The 24,017-nt window shown below is 31.0% G+C and overlaps 2 protein-coding genes across 7 annotated transcripts in view; one reads left to right on the top strand and one right to left on the bottom strand.

Annotated features, from left to right (window-relative positions):
- Positions 1-8,760, bottom strand: part of LOC141453005 (uncharacterized) — an 88,917-nt gene extending 80,157 nt beyond the window's left edge. Inside the window, exon 1 of one of the 2 annotated variants that reach the window (XM_074125667.1) lies at positions 8,227-8,760. In XM_074125667.1, coding sequence (XP_073981768.1) covers positions 8,227-8,420 — 194 coding nt within the window. In that variant the 5' untranslated portion in view covers positions 8,421-8,760. The remainder of the gene's footprint in view (positions 1-8,226) is intronic. The other variant, XM_074125666.1, reaches the window with a different exon arrangement.
- Positions 8,761-10,889: 2,129 nt separating this feature from the next.
- LOC141453008 (proteasome subunit alpha type-2-like) lies at positions 10,890-21,552 on the top strand. Of its 5 annotated transcripts, none has more exons than XR_012457732.1 (8): positions 10,985-10,999; positions 15,835-15,938; positions 17,486-18,821; positions 18,916-18,953; positions 19,034-19,176; positions 19,518-19,742; positions 20,318-20,473; positions 21,238-21,552. XR_012457732.1 is itself a non-coding variant. In XM_074125685.1 (4 exons), the coding sequence occupies exons 2-4, from the start codon at positions 19,133-19,135 to the stop codon at positions 21,239-21,241; spliced, it is 204 nt and encodes a 67-aa protein (XP_073981786.1). In that variant the 5' UTR covers positions 18,424-18,953; positions 19,034-19,132; the 3' UTR covers positions 21,242-21,552. The 5 variants fall into 5 exon arrangements, 1 of the variants encoding a protein (XP_073981786.1); XR_012457731.1 differs by having other exon boundaries at positions 17,486-17,632; positions 18,376-18,953; XR_012457729.1 differs by having other exon boundaries at positions 17,486-18,953.
- Positions 21,553-24,017: the final 2,465 nt, after the last annotated feature.

The raw sequence follows: 24,017 nt of genomic DNA on the forward strand, positions 1-24,017 counted from the left end.
AACAAATTCAAAATGAGTAAATTTGAAACTAAATTTTAAAAATACTTCTAAAAGTACTTCTTGCACTTTACTTAATTCTCCTAAAGGTTTAGTAGAAGAGTATTTGTGTCCTGGTTATGTACAAAGAAATGTTTAGCTTATTATTAACGGTAAGACAACAGGTTTTGCTTCAAAGGTACACCCATCAATTGCTATATTCTGAATTAGTAGCAACGGATATGACTAGCTAATGGATTAGTTGACAGCTGTCGCAGACCGATTAATCGGGTGGTTGAGGAAATGAGATATTTAGGAAGGTAAATAAGTAAACTAAGAAAAATCATTCGAAATATTTACAAGAAAATTGACTAAAACTTATTATAAATTCGCACTTCCGTTAGTCGAACGAAATCCGAAGCAAACTGTGAAATGATCACTACTTCAACCAGTTCGAATTTGAGAAATGGTTACTCAAAACTCACTCTTGCTTAAAAACATTATTTTGTTTATTGAGAAACCTAAAATCTATGGCTTTGATGGTAATGCAACTTTCAAACTATAAATTATCCAATTTCAAAAATTTTCATTACTTTAAATCTTTGAAAATAATGAAAATGCATAAATCCTGGTGGAAAAAAAACACACAAAAATGAATAACAGTCTAAAATAATTGAAAATTATTGAACAATAATCGAAGTGTCCTATAGTAACGATACTTCATTTTAAGAAAGAAACAAGATGAAGTAAGTAGGTCAGAGTTAATATTGAGGTTAGAGCCAACAAAGATTAATTGTTAACGCGCAGTTACTGAATTTTTTTAACACTGGGTTTTTCTATATTATCGTCCTTATTAATTCTTGTTAACAATTAGAATCTAACTAATAGGACAAAAATTGAGGATGCAATTTTCCTTTTGCTACTTTTCTCACTGCTCGAATGAATAATTTTCATTTATGAAAAAAAGGATTCAGTCAAATTTTAGGAATCAAAATTTCACCGAAATAAATATTTCGAAGTATACTGCGAGCAAATGGCATCGATTACATCATTCGACAGTGTGTAAAACAATTCCATAAAACAGTTGTTTCCTCAAGCAAAGTTTTTAAAGTATAAACTTATTGTTGAGGTTTTTTAATTCAGAATATTAGTAAATGGCTTAAATGTACAATCTAGTCCACTGAACTGTTTGTAGCCAAAAATTTTCCTACCTATTTAACACAAATAATTCTTCCAGCTTTGGTTTATAAGGCAGCCAGACTTATAAAACTTTCTTTCAAGAGATATGAATATGAAAACTAATGCGTTATAATAGATAATGCTTATCAGTACAAAAATTATCTATAGATAACAATTTAAAAAAAGAAAAAAAAGTTGGTAACATTTAAGGTAATAAATTACAACTTCACCATTTATCTTATTTACTGATTAAGTTAAAATCAACAAAAAAATCTATTTCTAAATACAAGCTGTGTGTGATAAAATTCTCGATGGATGTCATAACTGTATTTCAAATGAGCTAGTTTTGCATATTAAGTTAACTATTGTAAACATCTTCGAGACATCAATGTTGGATCTATCTTTAGGAAAACGCACTTTTAAACATTTCATTACCAACAATACCCAGAATGTCTGTTGGAGAGAAAATACCTAAAATTGCACCAACAGCGACCAGTTACAGATCAGTACCTTTTGTTCGCCATCATTCACAACTCTGTGTTAACTAACTTTGCATTGTTAGGGAAGAAACATAGACCAATATAAGTCATTATTTTATTTTATTATTTTATTTATTTACTTTATTTGTTTTTTGTTTTTCTTTTTGCTAGCTTTTGACCAAGGACCTGGTCATTTTCAGGGTTTATACTTATTAACAATTATAATTTCTTATACGTTGTTATCATTAATGGTTGGTATATCTTTTGTGCTGACTGTCTAGGTACAGTAAAAACATTCCCTGGGTGATAATAAAGTAATTAGCAAATTTTGAGTTAAAACATTGAATTTTACTCATGTTTGGATTCTTCGCTAACTGCCTTATTGAATATAAGACTCGATCGCGATACTCCCTCACAATAGAAGAAAGAGAAAGTAAAATACAATTTTTTTGGCATTAGAAGAGTTTTCTTTTTGTTCTTTAATACGTTTTAGATTCTTATGTTTTAAGCGAACACAGAATCTTCTTTTTCTGGAACTTCTTCGGCGTATAAAGAACCTTAATACAATAGCTGCGAATTTTTAGGGATTTGATCATACAACTAAAGACCTCGTACTATAAATTACTGATATTAAAACAAACCATCTAAAAACCGCAACAGAGAGAAAGCAGAAAACAGGAAATCGTCAAGTTGGGAACGATAAATTTGCTAGCGTGAAATCATTTAAATATTTAGGAGCGGTTGTCACCGGAGTTACAGAAAGACATACAGATAGAAAACATTCAAAGTATGCTGCAGACAATAAATATTTTTCCACTTCAGAACGCTGTTCACAAGTGCGAAACTACAAGACTATTATTATTCCTAGGAAGGATGAATGTGTAGGTGAGGAAAATCCCTCTAAAGAAATTGATGGAGATTAGTGGAACATTAAGACGAATGCGAAGATAAGGAATCTATACGGGACCGGATCTTTTGGCTTCACAATAAGAAAAGGCGCCTCAGTTGGGTAAGTTGTGTAAAAATAATGGGAAAGAATCGGGTAGCCTATGAAACTGTTCTATGACACAAAGTACGAGCAAAAAATAATGTTCAAAACACAAGAGTGCTCGATCACAGCTATATTTAAAATTCAACTAAAAGCTTTAGCGTTGAAATGAAAATGATAGGGCAGCATCTGTAATTCCTTAAATGTTGCCCTCAAAGGTAATTATATTATATTATACCTAATATATTAATTAATTCGCAAAACTGCCCGAAAAAAAATACTTTTTTTCTGATATAATTTTTTGTTGAAATAAGAAGTAGGGAAATATGGATGTAGAATTAACATCATTGTTACCTCTTACGGTGTTATACAGTTTACTAATTATAGAACTCTTGACATCATTAAAATACGAGTAAATTTTGGAAGAATTCTTCGGAAAGAAATAAAGAAAACATCACTTCAGAGGTACTTGGCTGTTAACAAGGATATCTCTTTTACAAATAAGGAAAACAAGCTTTAATAAGTAATAAGGAAAGTCTTTTATTGGAGAGAAGAACGAACGAAGAACCTTTAAATACAACGATATCTCAGCCCTGGAAGAGACCAGGAGAATTTTAAAATAAATATTAGATTTATAAAATCGAATTTGAAACACTCAGTAGACTTTCTTTTAATAAAATTTTCGAACCAGTAATTGTCAAATTTACTTCTTGTAGAATTTTTAATAAATAATTGTTGCGTTTAATAATACGAGTATATTGTTGAAGGAGTCATTACAAAATCGAAAGGTCATTTTCAATTCTCAGAATACCCATTTGACGAAATTAATAGAACCGTGAGCGATAGTCATTCTCTTACTGTGAATTGTTAGCATAAAATCTGTAAAGATACTTCTAATTTTAATTTCGGGAAGATTACTTGATACTAAGAGGCGAAACATGATCATTCCTAAACACCTAAAAATATTGGTACCCCACAAACACACGTATCTATTAAAAATATAAATAATAATAGTCCATTAAATATAATTTAATTGGTCGAAATAAAACAATACTAACAGGAAGAAAGATTTCTTTTTAACACTTCCACTTTTGTTCAGAAAAGTTTTCTCCTATTTTTTTTTATTTGCACCTTCGATCAGATCTTCAAAATTAATCATAGCTAGTACATCTGCTTCTACATTTATAAAAGAGATAAGGCATCCAGCCAGCTTTGCTGTATAGTTTGTTCTGATGGACTTTTTTAATGCACTTCAACCAAAATATCTAAACCTCAGTTCTTTTTTAAACCTTTAATATTAAACGATAAAACAATGTCAAGATCTACGTACTTTCTTCCCCTTAAAGGAAAAAAAGTAAATAACGCTATGAATGAAAATGATTAAAAAAATTAAGTTCTAAGTAAAAGATAATGACAATAGAAATGATATATTTGAGATTTTACAAATAAAATGTAGGTGTCAAACGGGAAACTTTTATTGATTGAAATTTTAACCCACGAAAACCTTCTTTACTCAATTCATCACAACGCAGCGCTGCTTGTTTCTTCACACTTAGTTCTATTTTAAACATAGAATTCATATAGTTTTTTTGGGAAATTAAAGATTTATTTTAAAATAAAATCTCTTACTGATGTTTAGCATAAGAGAAAATATTGTAATCGTGCTGTTTTGAAAACTCACTTTCCTAGACAAGTAGACACTTCTAATTTGAACAAATTGATTTTAAAGAATGCATTCTTGTGGTTAGAATGAATATGATTCTAAAAGGTTAAAAAAGAAATCGCTGTGAATCGCCGCCAATTTAAATCAAAAACAAAAAACTGTAGCTTTCTTCTACAGAAATTTATATAATATTTACTCGTATTCAATAAGCGCCTACTGTGCTGAGCGGTTTGAGGGTACGGACCGGACCGCAAAACTGAGATAAGGATATTATCTACAGCGCAGCTTGGTCGTTTATTTATTTATTTATTTGTGTGGCCTACACCTGCAATGAATTTTACTATTTCTGTAGAATAAATTCTCTTAAGGAGCCCATTGAATAGAGTCCTCAAATTTTCTAATTCCAGGCAGAAGTAGATAAAGGAAACTAATTGTCCCCTTAGAATTGTACTTATTTTCAGGAAATTTAAATGTTAACTTCAATGAAATTCTATGGAAATCATGGAAAATTAAAAATAGAAAATACACTCCAATAAAGCAGTGCTTGCAATAGAGAACATTCAATCGATAACCTCCAGCTGGAACTGCTTATGATTTATCTTCCTTGAATTAAGTTGTTTTTGAGCAACACAAAACAGAATCAATTTTCAAAGGTGTTGGAGGAAAATATTGCAAACATGCAGAACTGCAGTTTTCCCCAGAAATAGACATAATGTGGTTCCCTAAAAATGGTTTTTACAAAATGACACAAGATTGATTGCATTAAAATTAATTGCATCGATTTCTGAGTTTAGTATAAAGAAGACATTTTGCAATATTTGGGGGAAAGATTGAAACTGTTTGAGAGAAATATGAAAAACAGAAAAGAAAATTTAGTCTTAGAATTCCCTATCCAAAACTCAACCATAGTTTCAACACCAACTATCACTAGCACTATAAACAAAAAGAATTAAAGATGGTACATAAATTAATTAGAGATCCTAGCTTGATTAATCCCAGAACAGGCACAAATAATTTAAACCAAAATCAAATATTAACAACAAATCCAATCGTCGGTACCCAAAACATAATAAAACTTCCACTTACGGAACTTATTCATATCTCTAAATCATTAGAAGCACTAAAACTTACTGAAACAACTGGCCAACAGAGAAAGACCTTATTTTAAGGCTCTAGAGACCTGAGTTCAAAACTTATATGAAATTCATGAAGTAGTATGAAAATTGGGTCGGAATTTATTTGTGATTCTTTCACACTAAATTTTGTTTAATTATATTTATTATTTTGACCTAGTTACAGTTCAGTTTACTTTTCTTTTTTTATTACATAATCAACATCCACACAGCTGTATACATGTCTTGTTACTGTCTGGCCATTACTCCAACATGGAATCTCCTCTAGAATGGAAGTGAATCGATAATCTTTCTCTCTTCACAGCCCTCTATTCTCACGCAACAAAACATTAAATCAAAATATTAATTGAAAACTTATAAAAACAAAAACTAGATGGTCTTGTTTATTACAATTAAATATTTTGTTTCATTGTGAAAGTTTCTAAATTTTAAAAATGGTGCTCAAATTCGCAAAAGGGCAAATTTTCTTATGGTAAATGTTTTTCTACTTTGTTTAATCGTCCATATGTTGGTTTGCAAATAATGGCCATGATCTTCTGATGAATTCTTATAATTAATTTCTCTTTGCTACTTCTTTGTTTTACAAAGAGGACAAATGAAATTGAACTTACTCCCTACTAATTCAATATCTTGTAAAAGATACTTATTAGGCGCGTAAAAAAATGTAAGATTGACATGTTTAGACAGCATTAAAATTCAGTGTTCTAATTCATAAATTAGTTTAGTTACAATAAATTTTACTTCATAAATTATTAAAAAAAAATCAATAACATTGATTTCGTATTGTCAATAGTTTTTAATAAATTCTTTGGTTTCAACACCAATTTGTACCAATTGTATCAATGATAACAGTGTATTGTTACAATAAGTATCATCAAATTAAACAAGAGGAATTAGCTTTATACATTCATCCCAGAAACGGATGCGTCTTCATCAAGTCAGCTTTAACATTTAAATGCAGAATTACCTGGAAATATTTATGGAACAAAGCAATTTAGGGAAGTTTTAAATTTGTTTAGTTTATGAAATGGAGATTTAAAAAAAAAAAAAAGGCAAGAACTCCTTGCCAACCACGGCAAGGTCTAAGAAGATTGTATAATGTACCAATTTAGGTTCATACGCTGACAGAAGTTGATCAAATAAAAAAAAAGAAATTGAAAGCAAGTGGTCTTCAAGATTCTTGAAAAGTTTTGAAGTAAAAATTCGATTCTATCCAAAAATATCAATCAATATTTTAGTAGACCGTAAGAAATGATTATTTTTCACAAAATATGAGCTAAGGAAGAAGTTGATTTTATTGATGGACCCTTCCTCCCATAGTGCAGATAGATCTATTATAAACAAAAGATGAATATATTATAAATAAAACAGATAAAATCATTAACCTAGCTATTTTTTTTCATTTTTTTTTATACGTAAAATGATATAATATAATAAAATGATGAAGTGAAAATGACTTATTCTTCCAAAACAGTGTTCCAGTAAAAGCTAAAAAATTAATGGAATGAATTAAACGTCCGGTCATCTAGTTTTAACATAAGTTCCTGGAAGATCGATTTCTCAGTGAGACCCTAACGTTTTATCGAACTGTACAGACATGATGGACTAAACTGCTAACTGATACATCTTGCAAATAACTTCATCGTATTCAGAATTAATATTTAAAATATGTAACCACATATTGGTTATTTCTAGAATGAATACAAATTAAAATATCTGTTTGCACAGCCACGATTACCCTTACACCGGTAAGAGAGGTAGGTAAAAATCAATGGGCTAGTCTCCCCATAAGTATTGATTTTGACTGTTCCTTCTTGTTTCGGTGACAAAAACCAATTTTATAGTTTTCTTTTTGAAGATCTGGCTCAGTGTGTAAATAATTAGGAAGACTATGACCAAATCTAACAGGGTGGAGCGACCGTCTTTCATACTGGATGGCACGTATTGAACCAATCTTAGTGTTTTCAACGCCCTGACGCTTTCTACTCGTGACGTCTACAACTTTCAGTAAAGATATCAACATTTATTGCTTCTTTTTATGGGAAATATCCAAGTTATCTTTATTTATTTGAATTTCTCTTTTGTTTTTAGAAAAAACGTTTCCTTCATTAACAGACTTTTGGTAAAATAACGTAAATAACATTTAAAAAAATCAAACCCATCTGTTCTCAATAAAATTTACTTTTCTTATTGACTTATTAACAAATAATTTATAGAAAAATTGGTCTATTTGCTAAGTAAACAACTTCCAAGTATTTGCTTTCAAACAATAATATTAAAAAATAAAAATAAATAGATATGACGATTAAGGCTCAAGTTAAACTTAGTTCAATTAAGTAAATATCAATTTTATCAGCTGTGTAATTGACACAGTTCATATACACACAGTTTAGTTAGTGTTTAAAACCAAGTTTTTTTTAAAGAAAATATTTTCAAATGACGCAGAAACCAAGATTTGCTGTGAAAAGTGAGAAGTTTGCATTTTCCTAATGCAGAAAATTATTTTAATAAATATTAGACAGTAAAAAGAGAATACTATAAAATTAGCTGTTTTTTAAACTGAAATTATTGGAAGAGAGGTGTTAAATGTAGAACAGGTTTCATCGGAACAATGATGATGGAAAAAGATTTGGTACAGGCTCTATTATTACCATGGTTGAAAGAAACTCAGTGCAGTACATTGGGGATTTAAAAGGATGACGCACAGGAAGTAAGGGAGGGTTGGGTCCTGTGTATGTGAACAGATGTTCTTAAGTATACCAAAAAAAAAGGTAAGAGAACAAACAAAGAAAAGCAAAAGGGACTGACCTGAGTCCTAATGGATCGCACTGTCTGGACTTGGTTGGCACAAGTCCTAGCGCTATCAACACTCTGAAAGCGTGATGAAATCTCTTCTTGTGGCGTGTCCGGCGGTGTTTCTTGGATCTTGGAGGCGGTGGTGGTACAAAGTCCGGGTCAGCCCACGGACCGAACGCTCTTGCTTTGGCCCTTCGTCCGGGCATGCTCACCTTCTGGCATACATGGCGGGCTCGCCGCGCGCACGGGCCCACGAGTATAAATACACGTGTGCAGCCAGCGGCAGTTGGCAGCCTGGGTCAGTCCGCGGTCGTTGTTGTCGTGCCGCTGTTATAAACACACCAGTGGATGCCCGCGCGTGGTGCTGTCTGGTGCGTGAGGGGATGATTTGAACAGAACTTGTGAATAAAGTGGACCGAATATTTAGTTTAGTTAGAAGACAGGAGAGACCACGCTGGCACGGCTGCAGTTTTGCAATGCCCCCTCGGCGGCCCCCTCTCCTCTGCCCTACACTGTGTTCCTTCTCACTCACAGAGAAGTGAGCATGCGCTCTATCTGTATCCCTCTCCAATAGTGTCCCCTCCCTTCTTCCCGCCCTGCTCGAACCCCATCATTTACTCTGTCTGTGCAACACACGGTCCTTCAAGACCCCTCCCAAACTCAGAGGGATTTAACTTGCTTTACTCGATCTAGCTCTTCTGATATACATTTTCATTCTAATTATTAACAGAAAATGAATAGTTTGAAATATAAAGTACATACTCTAATGTTGATAAAACGCTGGCTTTGTCATTTAGGTAAAGAAACAAACAAATAGTTGGCCAAACTATCTACTTCCTTCAATTTTTCTAATTTTCATTCAAGATAATTTGTTCTAAAGTTCATCCTAGAAGAATAAAATCAGTCTATTTATTTTTATTTTTTATTTTCAGAACTGAGTCAGTTTATTGATCTGTGAATATTAAATTTATCTTTAAACTAAAATTATTTAATATCAACTACAGTTATTTTCAATCAAGGAAATTTTTACGATTATATATTAGGTACCAAGAGGATTGAAAGCCAACAACGCAATTCAGACGGCTGTAGTTGAGGAATCTATTGTGGCACCCGCTGGTAAAAGCACCTGTCTGTTAATTTAATAATTATTTTAAAGATCTGGATAAAAGTGTGAATTTTCCTCCTCCGAAAAACCGAATATGTTAGCTAGTTCAGCCCTTCTCAGTGGAGCAATAGTACATGCAATGTTATTTTCTCATCCTCCTGACAGAACCTATCCAGGCTATCCTCTGCCAGTCCTTTGTAAGGATGTGTATTTGTAATTTACAATAGTTTTTTAGCAGGCCAACGATAAACCTAATAGCACACGTTTGGGAAGTAGCTATTGATATTAATTTTTGTCTGCCACTAGCCTGAAGCAATGCCTCAAAGGAGTTCTGCTTAAGGGCAGCATAGGAACGTAGGCTGGCTTTAAATTTAAAAAACAAATATAAACAGTTAAAGTATGTCGGTACGCTATATTGCACAACACCATTGGTCACTTGGGCAGGGACAATGATGGTCGTAGGCTAGCATTGTATGTGCAAAAGGGTGTTTTTAGATCAGTCACCCTTTGAAATGGTCAATCAATATTCAAGAATGAATTCCCTAACACCTTGAATTTGATCTGTAATAACAATACAAACTACAAACTTATGCGTGCAGATTTTATTATTTATGTTAGCAACAAGTATAAGATGAGGCAGCTTCCATAAATAACCCTTCAAAATGATATATTTACTTTGAAATGACCTTGAATTCATGAAACGCATAAAATGGAAAGAACAATTAATTTTAAATAACTTTTTATCTATAAATGCACCAAGGCTAGGAGTATTACGAAGAACTTTGTTTAAATTAGAAACATATCCTACATTTATTAATATATAACTAACAGAAAACTTCTTACTTCTATTAATTTCTTAAAAACTTTCGTAAATCAAACAATGGTTGAAACTATTTATTCTGCTAATCTTGGTGCCCAATATAATCTTAAAATACCAGTGTTATCAGTTTCAGAAATTATGTACAAAATTATTGTATTTTACAATTCCTCTGATGGCTTACCTTTTGGCACTAAGAGAAACTCTTTTCCTTGTAAAACTTTTATTTCGAAGTTTTACATCTCACGTAAGAAAAAAAAAAAACAAGGAATGAGAAAGTTAATAAATGTTTACAAGTTCATTTTAGTTCTTCCTACTTTTATGATTTAAATTAAATTTTTCAAACACAGGTAGGTTTTGACGGCTTTGGCATTAGTATGAATTCTTAAAAAGGGACGCCTTATTATAATAAATCATGTTGAGATCTTTATTTGTTTATCTCCTCTTTCCATGAAACTCTTTTAAACTTAACTATGTTTGGAATTAGTTCGTTTTACATTTATAAATACGAAATTAGTTTTCTTTTTCATTAAAAATATCACTGCTTTATTTTATACCCTATTTGGGTTAAGAACGTATCAATGTACCGAAGTTCTATAATTATTTTATAAATAAATTTGTTCATTATCAGTCCTTCAATCAGAAATGTACTCTTTACTAAGCGAAATTTCTAGCACACATAATAAGAAATTAAACAGTACTTATATTCAATCAATACTTTTTTGGATTAGAATCCTAAGCCAGCTGGAAATATACAAACAAAACCTAAAAACACCTGCAAAAAATATGCAACAGGTACGACTTGTAGTGTGCAAATCCTGTACCATGGGAATTCCACTAATCTAAGCTGAATATAGTATTAGGTAAGCACGATATTTTGTATTTCTATGAAATGTAATATCTTTGTGGAGGCTATTTTTTTTAAAGAAATAAACTTATGTAGTAATAAGTATATAAGTAGGGAATAACTGTTAGGATAACCTAAAAATTGGAGTTTTCTGGATTTAATGATGATAAAACAAAGTGCATTCTTCAATTTTTTACCTTTAAAAGAAAAACATGGAGAAGAATAGGTGAAAGACTGCTTCACGACAGAGTTTTATCGATAACCGGCAATAAAAATGATAAGGATTCAAACAACAATACGTACAACAATAGTAGAAAGAGAGATACGTACTGTGTTAGTGCAAAAGATTGGTCTGGCTCTCAGAGTTTGGAAAAGTAAACTCATGCGATCACACTTCGCTCAGTAGCCCCTCACAGACTCCTAAATGAAAGAGACGCTCTAGACCGCCATGGCGAAGCTTTCTGACAAGGAGGGTAAATAAACTGGGGTAAACGGAATTTAAAATGTTGTTAGAGGTCACAAAAGTGGACTTAATATAGAATTGAAATAGAGATAGGGTAGCTAGAAAGTCAACATTAGAGGGATTAGAAATTAGTTGATAAAAAAAAAATAATTTATTAATGCAAATTATAACAGAAAGAGCTAAATTGAACCTATAACTCAGGATTGATTAAGAAATGTCTAATAGACGTCTGCAAGGATACAGATATATTAAAGAAAAGAAACCTGGGGCTGAAAGATGGTCCTGGAGGGGAATGAGGATGGTATCAAAGATTTTGGTTCGTTCGAGGAGGTTTTACTGTATCGGATACCTGAAGAAGAGGAACCTAAATTAAATGTATAAAGAAATACTCATTTAGGGAAACAGCTTAATAATATCTCCATTTGATAAAACATTTTGTTATATACTAGATATGTTACATATTAATGTAACATATCTAGTATGTTAAACTCAACATTCCAGCTTTGATGATTGGTACCAAATCTGGTAAAAAGAGCTCTCTGTACAAGAAAAAACTAAATTGGAAATGGTCTACATAATTTCGTGTTTATATCCAACTGAACGTCGAAATTCTTAAAAACCAATTGAGACATTGATCTGAAGACATGGTGAAGCCAAGGGTGGCTTAAAGAGTGAGTCAGGAATGGACCCATCTTTGGGGCTAAAGCCTGACCGGATCGGCAATGACTACAGGCCACTACTGAGATGGCAAATGACCGCTTTGACGAGACCAATCAAAATATTCACAAATTAGAAATGCATCTACTAAATCCTATAGAAGTGGGAAAATGCATAACATTGATAACTAGAAGAAATCGTTTAACTTTTAAACCTTTGTTACTGTTACTTCTGTAAATTGAAATATTCTGTTTTAAGTTGCTCGATATTACCATTCTATTCCGTGAAGATTTTATTTATGAAATGATGAAGGATGAAAGCCCTAGAGTTATTTCTAATTATGAGGAAAAAATGTAAGTCCACTTGAGCCCTATCTAATTCGACGTATTTAACGAGGAGCTATCCAATAAAATTACTATTTTGGCTATCAAATGATCAGAATGAATATCTGTATAATTCTGACTGACCAAACAAAATTTTAAGCAACTCCCTAATAATATAACCACACTTGACGACAGCTAAAATGAAGTATTATTTTTCAAATTAACAATTTTAATTCTTTTCTGAAATACAATAATCGTTATTAAATGATTCAACAATCAATAACTTTTTTAATTATCAATCGACTTTAATGCATCTATGTTCTACGAACAAACAAGAAGTTGAACGATGGACAAAAGCGGCAGTGGGACTGAAATCAATATCCTGGCAACCAATCGGCCTATCCCATACACTGCAGCAAGGACGCTGGACGTATTCCTCTAAAAAAAAAAAATTAATTAAATCTATTAGATTTTCCCAAAAAGAGAAATTTTTAATCTTTAAAAACAAAATCTCTGACCCTTTTTTTTTTTGGGAGGAAATTGCCCTAATTTTGATTTACCACTGATTCCACCGTATTTTACTAATATCTATGAGGGCTATTCAACACGATGTAAGTTCAGTAGAAGAACTCGTCAGTTCTAATTTCCAGCGAGATGAAGTGATGAATGAATTTTATAAAAGATGACAAAAAGACACACTAAATTTATATCAGCCATGAACAACCAGGAAACGTGCATACCTCTTCAAAAAAAAATAAGGCAAAATAGTATTCCTTCAAGGAATGCGCAGCAATATATTGAAAAAAGAAAAAAATATTTTTAGGCTCACCAGAAGCTAATATGAAGACTAAAATTAAGGCTGAATACTACTTCGAACTGAAGACTGAGCTCTTTTACCTTCTCATCTTTAGAACTGAGCGCTAAAGACATCTAAGTCCCGAAGAACTACCTAAAAAAACATACATAAGCGATGGAAAGCCAGCATAACTTTCTTCAGTTCTTATACGTCATTTGTAGGCCAAGTACTAGCTACTTAGAAGATGGACGAAATTAACTCAGCTCCCAGAAAAATAAAGGCTTTTTAACCTTACTGGCAGATTCAGTCTAACTACTTATCTAAAATGTCAAAGAAAAATATGGAAGGAATATGGTTGCCTAGAATTGTATGTTGATTATGAAAAGGTAGGATTCAGTAAAAAAAAACATCACAAGAGAACAGGGTTTCGCCTGAAACTGTAATGTTAAACTTGGATTTCTTAGAAAATAATCTACTACCGCAATATAAGCAGATTTCAAAAACTGAGTATAATACCATGCAGAAGGAAAGAGATTAGCTATCCGGTTAGCGTATTGGATTCCCACGCGAAGGTCCTGGGTTCGAATCCAGCTGCTGGTCCTTAGATTTTTTCTTTTTTAGGAGCTTCTTACATCTCACTGACCGGTGATGTCTATAAGGAAAAAGCACCATCCGGAGGCCGGAAATACACTGAAAAAAAAAAACTCCGGGTGCCTATGACCTCAGTAGTTAAAGCACCTTAAAATAAAAAACACCATGTTGTAAAAAAGATAGTTTTTCACAATACGCAATAATTAGTGGGACTATTTGGTAATATGCTTACTTCAATAGGATCCAGACATATGCTGCTTCTCCTCCATATTATGATAAACTATCTTGTAAATCCTAACCAAACAACACCTAGAGTGCAATGTTTGCTTCAAGCAACGACCTGGCATTCTGAGTGACAAACTGCGGCATGAATTGAGGAAATTAAGCACTTCAATGTTTAAATTTATAGGTAGCTACTAATAAAATATCTGTCTATACTAATAAAACAAATAACACCCTGCCAATTATTCACGAGGTCCTCAGGGAAGCACAGTTTTATAATTGGTACATACCATGGAACATCTAATAAACGATATCATAATAAAATACTTAAGAATGGAAACAACATGGCTAGTAAAAATAATAAGCGTTTCAAGTTAATGAAGAGACTTAGAGTAACAATCAGGGACATAAAATGACCTGTGTCAAAAGTTACTTTCAATTGCATAGGCAAAATTCATGTGATACTCTCAATGTGATAACTTGATCAGCAAAATTAACAGCTACTATTGCTATGGAACTATACAGAGGAAGCTTAATCCTACCAGAATTCGAAGAGAGAAGGCAGCAAATAATCTGTTAAAGGTTGTAAAGGCTACAAGTACTTTTTTTGAAAAATTCACTGCACTTCCACTCAGCCAAAAACAAAAAATGCTCAAATAAAAATAAAAAGAATAGCCATGAATATGGTATCTCAAGCAGAGAACAGTAGTTACTTATTTAAACCCCAGAAATACTTGGAAATAGTGACCATCCTAAATTTAAGCTCAGCTTCATGGAAAAAGTAAACAAAAAAAAATGAAAGAAGCGAAGCTTAACTGAAACTGACGACAACTGAAGCAATATTCACACTACATAGACAGGATAGCTACAATTCCGAACTAACAGTTTGGCCCGGCAATAAATCCTACATCTTCAGAGATTGGCTTTGGAGTCATATGAGAAGGCACATCCTATTCAGAAGCATTCGGTAGCTACTACAAGATCCGAGAAGATTGGAATCTGGTTCTGCTGTGGATCTCACGCCACTATGACTACGAGAGAGCCGACAAGTTAGCAACAAATACAGTAATAAGATATCTGCAATTTAAAGCATTTGTTCTGGAAATAATAATTTTAACTTTGTAACTATATTAGGGTGTGTGAAACTCTTATTCAATATTTGTAGTGAATTTTTGGTTAAGCGTACGCAATACATTTTGCATGGTTGCTCACATGAGGGATTTAGAGGGCCTTTCAGTATCAGGCGTTATTTGGAACCTAAAATTACTACGTAAAACTATACAAAGTGAACTTGCCGAATCAGATGAGTTATTTTTGCAATGTTTATTTCTGGTGAATAATATTCTAATTGCCAATTGGATCTTTTTGATTATTTCACTTTTCCAATTGTGATATTTTAATTTTCATTTCCGATCTGTTACATAGTCAACTTAAATGTATTTCTTTCTTACTGCTAATATCGCAATTCAAAAATATAATCGTTACAATATTAGTTTTTATTTGCTAACGAACAAATGTATGCTAAATCTATTTTAAAGTACTCATGTAGCTTCTGAATTCTTAAGTTTTTTTTTTTTTTTTCATTAACAAAGTATTTTGGAAATTTCCCCTTAATTACCACTAATTTGTTATCTTTCCTTCCTTAAATTAGCCCCAAACATTCTAATTAAACACTTTTTGACAGTATCTTTAAATCTTTACACTATACTCAGTTTTTTCTTAATAAATTCAACTAATAATTGAATTTGATAATTTTTCGAAAGTACAGATAATATTCATTTTTTTTTGTAAATATTTAGAAAATTCTGGTGTATTTTTGGTACAACAAATACTTTTTGGAAATGAAAAACAGAACGTTGTTTTACTAATGCAGGAAGACTATTAATTCCTACTTTACAATTTGGTAAGATTTTTCCAGTTTGATATGCCCATCAACATTCGAAAAGCAAAATAGTTTTAGAAACACTTAAATTATTATAATAATAAGTTTTTAATAAAGTTTAGTTGAAATAGGAGTGGGCTGGTTGATCAATTTATAAATATTTATTGCTTTGTTAAAATATGTGTAAGCATTGCAGAATATTTATCTTTGTTACCATTTTGTTGTGTGTATAATATTCTAATTATAAACTTTGCCATACATTTACATAGAAAAGTTTTAATTATTTAATTTGGTATGAAGCACATTATCAGCCAAAAATGCTTCTAAAGAGCATCTTCATGCTATCTAGCGGCATTGTTTAAAACTAACAAAAAATTGAAGTTTAAAAAAGTACCGCTAGATAGCATGCGTTCGCTGCTTTCTAACGACTTCTCTTTAATTTTTGTGTACTTTCATTTATTTAAAGATAGAGTGATAATAAAGGGTGTAATTGTAAACAATAATAAAGTTTGTGAATATTTTGTAGGATCCAGGTTTATTAAAGAAATACTGATCATTTGCAATCCATCAACATATCATGGATTTTATCAATGATTTCTGGAGTAGTAACCTCAACAGGGCGTCCAGAACGTTCAGCGTCACTTGTGCCCATATGGCCACTCCGAAAATTTTGAAACCACTTATAAACTGTTCTAATCGAAGATGCAGAGTCACCATAATGTTTATCAAGCTTCTCTTTAGTCTCCTCAGGCGTTTTGCCTTTCATAAAGTAGTGTTTAATCAACACACGAAATTCTTTTTCGTCCATTTTTTGAAAATCACTCGACTTCCTCGATTCAAACGAATGCCAAACACAAAGAAATAGACCGATCTGGCTGAAACTTGGTGTGTTTTCTTCCAAGAGATGCTACTAACTAAACATAACCTCGATACGCGCCAGTAGTGCTATCTCTCAGACTTTACACGGACTTTTCAAACGACCCTCTTTATATATTATATATATATATATAATATATATATATATAATTTTGTAGGACTGTGTAATTTTTATTTTTATAATTTTAATTGATAACTATCGATAATTTGGTTGTTATGCCCCTAATTATTGTTTATTGGAAAACGAGCGAGAAAAACGGTATAGCAAAATAAATTAATTTATGGAAGGATTCGCAAGCCTCAAGTAATGCTAAAGGGGACTTTTTTTTATGCAAGATTATATACAAATGTAGTTAATATAATGTAGTTAATTTCATACTTATTCTATATAAATTTTACCCTTTGAGAATCGTAGGTTTCAAAATTCATTGATCAGTTAATAGAAGTGCTTCGTTGCCTTCTCGTTTTCATTATTATAGGGGTTGCACGTGTCTAACTAGTAAAAGTAAAATTCAATGTATACAAAATTGTACGGTACAAAATTAAAGCTGATTGTGGGGTTAATCTGATTTCTGATTTGGTAGCTCATTTACCTTCTCTAGTTCCTACCACTTGAGTAATCATGTAAGGAAGTAGTAAAATTCTATGAATGCTTCTTATGCCCATTATCAGTCAGTTACTTTATGTTACAGATACTCCGAGACATTGGAACTAGATGATGCTGTACATACTGCTATTGTATCCCTGAATGGAAGGTTTTGATAAAGTTCACACAAATTGGTTAGCAAAATAGAAGACATTGGAGTGAAATTAAAAACGGAATTATTGGCCATCAAAGTGTAAGCAAAATCTCAGAAAAATGTTAATATTACAACCATCCTCTATTTTCCTCGGTTTTTTTTTAAAATTCTGTGAAAAAGCTAATCAGTATAATTAGTAGTAGTTTTTATTATTAATAGAGCCGCACTGCACAACTCGTTCAACTCCATAAAACAATAAATTGAGAAATTTGATGAAATAATGTACATTGTTTTTTTAAAATTCCATTTATGATATAAATTCAAATAAATTTTCCTTTATCATTCGGCGCCTGCTGCTGAATTTGAGTGGAATTATTGCAACGATTTTACATTAAAGCTCGGAGTTTGTCATAATGGCGTCTGAAGTCTATTATTGTTCATTTACTAGAGAAAAAAAATGTCTTTTTAATGGTGTTAATATTTATTATTTAGGAAATTTATTATAAATATAAAACGCTATAACTGAAACTAGTGCTTTGGCACTTAAATTTAAGATATTTTAAGTTAAAAAAATTTAAAAAAAAAATTGAGCAGCTCCCTTTCTTACTTTTAGCCTTTAAATTGATTACAATTCAAAATACTGTTACAAAATAGCATTTAATATCCAATATTTAAGAAATGCAAATTATTTTATTAATATATGTGTATGTTAAATATTTAAATAAATTAAAAATAACTAAAAAAATTAATGTAAACAAAAAAGAGCTCCTACGCTGGTTTGTATCCTAATACAAAACTTTATATTTTGACCATGTTTTAATGTTGTTAGAAGCTTTTTCCAGTTTGCAGAGCGCTCCGGTGGCGACTTTTGGAAACGTAAATGAAAATAGGTAATAACCTTTTTATTTAGTATATTTTTGGTTGGTATATTGTGGATTAGTAATTTGTTCAGGCCATTATTTCATTGTTTTTTTTATTTTAACTATTGAATAGGATAATAGCAAAGTAACATTATTCTGGTGTGATTCATCAGACACATATTATGCTTTCAAAGCTGCAACATACATAATTATGTTAATGTAAAATTTTCCTTGAAAATGTGTTATTTATTATAAATAAAATCTTTTTATTTTTTATTGACTAGATAGACATGTTGATATGAGAGAGAAAAAAAACCGCTGGACCTGAAGGATCTTTGGATTTTAACACAAATTTCTCTAGTTGAATTTTTATGAAAGTATTGCCGTTCCAAACCGTTAGTTTCTGGTTCCATCCTATAACTCATTTTGTAAGATTTTCAGTTATCTATAGTTAACATTAGAAGTTTAATTACAACATAATCAGTACATCAATGCAATTCAGTTTTTTAAATACAATTTAAGGTGGAGATAACAATGTATCATATTGTAATGGATTAGTGGTAAGCATTTTTTTATTATTATTAGTTTTTCAAGACAATAAGTGTAAGAATTTTATTTAAAATCTATCGACAACTTGTAGGTATAGGTCCAGATTATCTTTTATTGCTCAAAAGAAGTCGGAAAAATTGAATAGCAATATAAATTAAAATACTATGAAAAAATACACACGCAACAACTTATGCTAAAGGCGGCTATGGTTGTGCAGGAGTATATTCAAGTAACGTACGTAGCTAAAATTTATTTAAATTATTTGAATTCTTTTTCTAGGAACTTTGGGAAATGTTTATCATAAAATTCATTGATCAGTTAATTGCACTACTCCGTCAGCTTCACGTTTTCATTATTATGAGGGTTGCACTTGTCTCTACTAACAAGTAACTTTCAATTGATAAACGTAAAAGAAACATTTAGTTGATACAAATTGTACGGATCAAAATTAAAACTGATTGTGGGGTAAAACCTATCTCTTGGAGAATTATAGAATTAGATATTAACTGCCCTAGTGTTTCTAAAGTGTAATAAATAAAGCCTCACTAATGAAACATATTGAATAAATATTACAGGCGTTTATTGCTGAAATGCTTTACAAGAGAAATTATCATTTCTTTTGTACCTCACACGCAGAGAATCAAGAAATATGAAGTGAGGGGTAATATAATTTTAATATGTTCATCTCTCCGAGCTAAAGTTTTATTCTAAATAAAACAAGTGTAAAAATTAAGAAACCTTTTCAATTAGGAATTCAGTTCTGCATTAAAATTATTGTACACCGACCAATAATTATCAAGGTAAGGAAGGTTGCGACCTACTGTTTTCTTAGTTAATGTTTTTAATATATTTTAATTTGTGAATGTTTATAAAATTTTGTTAGCAAGTTTAAAATTAGAGGCTTGATTATTCTACGATAGTTTATTATTGTGACAACCAAACATTTAATCCTACGGCCCTAGATGAAGTGTAACTTCTCTTTTGGCTGTGTTCTAATCTGATAATATTCTCTTCTAACTGAAATCTAACAGCTGTTCTCGAACTGAGAAGCATTTATTTATTTTCTATTCTAGACGTTTATGTTAAAGTTTATGCTTGTAAATAAATCACTATTTCATTTGTTTACTAATTCTTTAGGCATTTAATTATGATATTATTTTTATCTTCTTAGGAAAAATCATTGATAAATCAATTATTTTCTTTTTAGTTTCTGGTTCTAACATATTGTATGACCAGAACGTTTCGAGTAGGTTTCAATTGTCTGCGGTTCATTAGAAGATATCGGAATCACCTTCAGAAAATGCTGGTGAAGGCAAACAATGGAAAGAGCAATATTACAAAAAAGTAACAAATTTCTTAATTATTCTGATTTCAGAGGAGATCTTCCTTTTGGTGTTTCTCTATTGATCAGTGGATGGAATGATGACAAACAATCATTAGTCCAGTGTGATCCATCTGTAGTTTATTATGGTTGGAAAACTATATCAATCGGAATGAATTATGTAAATGAGAAAACTTTTCTGGAAATAAGGTTGGTTTTATATAAAAAATAATAATATTTGTTTATTATTATAATTATTTTTGTTAATGGCATGTAGTGTTTTGTATTCCACTCGTTTTTTTATGTTAGTTGGATGGACGTTTAGAAGGAGTGTATAAGATCAAAATCAGCAGTAGTTTAACCCCAGTCCAATTCATCTGGCCATTCTTTTTTTGTCTAGGCAAAGACCTCATCAGTAAGGAGAATCTATAGGCTTTTCATACCATGTTCTGTTGTGCTATAATCGTTAGTTTGTGTACGGGTTCTATTGTACTTAGAGACACAGAAGATCGCATAAAGGACTGCTAGAAAAATCCTAGGATGTTGAAAAAGTTGTGAAATACTTGCACCAAATCTAGAAAATCGTGATTTATGTTTTGGCTGCAGTTTCTGGTGATTGGCTTTATCTGATGTCCTAATCTGATAATATTGTATTCTAACTGTAATGCAAAGCACTACTTGCAAACTGAGAAGCAGGTATATATTATTTTTTCAGTGTTGAATAGTAAGTTTTATTCCACAGATTTGTTCTTGATAGACGTGTAGATCGAATTGATGTAACTGCCAAATCCGCTGCTCTTCATGAATCTTTAATACTTTTTTTTTTTTTTTGAGAGAGATAGTGTTAGAGGGTAGAGGAGTGAATGAGAAAGACACTATCTATGTAATCATGTTAAGGAATAGCAATATTATATGGGTGATTCTTATCATCATTACCATCACCATCTCCATTCAATTCTAATTTAATGTTACAGATAATTACTGACCAAGACATTGGTACTAGATGTTGCTGTACATTCAACTAATCTAACACTGAAGGAAGCATTTGCAGTTTAAATTGCAGGCGATAATATAGAAGTTGGTGTCTGCGATGAAACGGATGTAGAGTACTAGATGATATCGCGAAGAAACTACGCTGAGGAAACATTCCTTAAGGGAACTGTAATTCTGCCAAGAAAACATTCATCCGTTAGTTTGATGTTCAAAAGTGTTCTGTTTTATATTATTCTTATTATTACAATACTCATTGTATTAACATATGAATAAAAATTGGGTATACTTTCAAAAAATTATATCCCACCTAAACCTTATCAAATTAAAAGATTAGAAGGCGTAAAGTGTTCAATTTGTGCCAGTAGTCATTTCATTCCTGGTAGATAAATCAACTCGTACTTCTAATCTAAGAAAAATATAATCTAAACTAATTATAAAATAGACATAAAAATCTAGTGATCTATTTCAAAAACTGAAACCCTCACGCCGAACATACGCTAGTGAAGACTGAAATATTTTTTTAACTCACCGTGTCATATCTTATTCTGTCAGATCCAAATAGGATAAAATTAATATAGTTTACATTTGGAACAAAACTCTAAAATTAAGGTAGTCTGTATTTTATTTGTTACAATGTTTAACCATAATTTGTTTATTTGTTCTCTTACACAAAGATACAGTTAGCTAATCACAATTTAAATTTAAAAAGGAAATATAATTCTGAACAATTAATTTCATCTATAGATAAAACATTACTAATTCTTAAGATCATTAAATAGTTACAAAATATAATTTAAACAACATTTACAGAGCAACAAGTAATATTCTAGATAACAAAGTTACATAACCATTTATTCCATGCCAATATTAGTCAGATATTTAACCAATTAATACAAACTGTAAAAATTTCAACGATATTTGGAATCAATAAGTTATTTAACTTTACTTTTTTTTTCTTCTTTTTTTTTCACTTTATTTGTATATTTACAACTGCAACAATTATTGCAGTTGTAAATATACAAATAAAGTGGAAAAAAAAAAAAAAACTTTACAAGAGATAAATATAACTAGTTTGATTAAGTAGAGAACTATGTAGATATTTCTTTTTAACATCGTATGAAGTGCAAACGAATAGAAAGAGACAGACTCCAATATTTTTAGATTATGTAGAGTATATAATTCGTTACTTTTTACTATTCTATTCTATTTAAATAGCATATCATATGTTGGCTCATTAATCTTGATTTATCAATTCTTGTCTCAAGTAACATTTCCACCCTCACTGGCAGATTATCCTAAATTTTGTATTTTAAGAGGAATTTCTAGCACAAGATCGATATTGCGTCCAGAGATTGTTGAATTATTTTCCAATCCTTACAGTATCCTAAGGAGCTTTTTCTTCTCTAGCTGAGAATTGGATCAGTCTAAAGAAGAAAGCAGTAGCTTAGCGATTGTTAACGATATTATTAAGGTAAGATGATAGTGAAAATATAGAGAGAGAGAAACAAAGAAAGTTGTTAAACATTTCTTGAAAATTAGTCAATTTTTTGACAGAATATGTAATTTCACAAATGGTTCTTCTGATGTAAAATATTGGAATAAAGCCTAGCAAAAATGTATGTCCCGCTAAATTTTCTTTCCTAAAAGGTAGGTTTTAAAATCTTAAGCTTGCAATTTATTGTAAGTACATGAGCAGCTGTAAAGAGTAAATGGGTAATGTCTCTAAACTTGGTCTGAATAAAATGAAATTTCGCATGTTTTAGAAATCTAGAAAAGCATAATTATTTTTAGGAAGAGATTTAAATCTAATTTTACTACATAATTAAGTTAATTGATTCTTCTAAGCTTTTAATTTACAGAAACTGCGAGAAAGGGAGAGACTTATAATTTTTTTAACATTTCAATTGAACATTTATGGCTTAAGTTGTTATTTTCTTGGAAAACATAATTGCTTTTCCATGGGTACTCGAAAGTTCTATTGTTAAAGCAACAAGAACTGGTCACTGTTATATCATAATGTTATATTTAATGTATACTCGAAGTTTAGGAAACGTTCAGAGCAAAAGACTTTAAGCATTCCTCACTTTCATTACATACTTGTATAGAATTAGTGATGATTTTAATAATTCATTTCATTTTTGTAAATAGATTTTAAAATCTGAACCTAAAAATGAGTGAGGAGAGAAATACCCCTCTAATTTCCCTAAGTGTGCTATATTCTGTTGAAAAGTATGAAACAAAAACCGTATCTTTTCAGCTGTTAAATGTTGGGCACTCTAATTATTAATTTAGTGAATTAACTTTTTTCCTAGGCTCATTTTTATTTTCAAAATTGAAAGAAAATAAAACTGAATAATGTATCTGCCTCTTGTAAATTATATTTACAGTAAACCTAAGTGCTTTATCATACCCTTTAAGTTCGTTCTAAACTTTATAATTTCAAATAGTTTCTTAGGAAATTATGGCCTGAAATAGATACGTTTTATTCTTTTTAAATAAAAAAAGAAATGATAAAAAGTGGGCAGCTCTCTTTCTGACTTTTAGCCTATAAATTGATTGAAATTCACAGTAATGTTACTAAATAGCGTTTAAATAGCCTATATTTAAAGAATACAAATTATTTTATTGATATACCTATATGTTAAATATTTAAATAAAATTGAGTAGAATAAAAAAAAAAGAATTTTCACAGTAACGAGCTCCTACGCTGGTTTGTATCCTAATACAAAACTTGATTTTTTGACCATGTTTTAAGGTTGTT

The sequence above is a fragment of the Rhodnius prolixus genome, unplaced genomic scaffold (assembly GCF_049639745.1).
Source record: "Rhodnius prolixus isolate KJV_2025 unplaced genomic scaffold, Rpr scaffold_3, whole genome shotgun sequence".
Taxonomy (NCBI): domain Eukaryota; kingdom Metazoa; phylum Arthropoda; class Insecta; order Hemiptera; family Reduviidae; genus Rhodnius; species Rhodnius prolixus.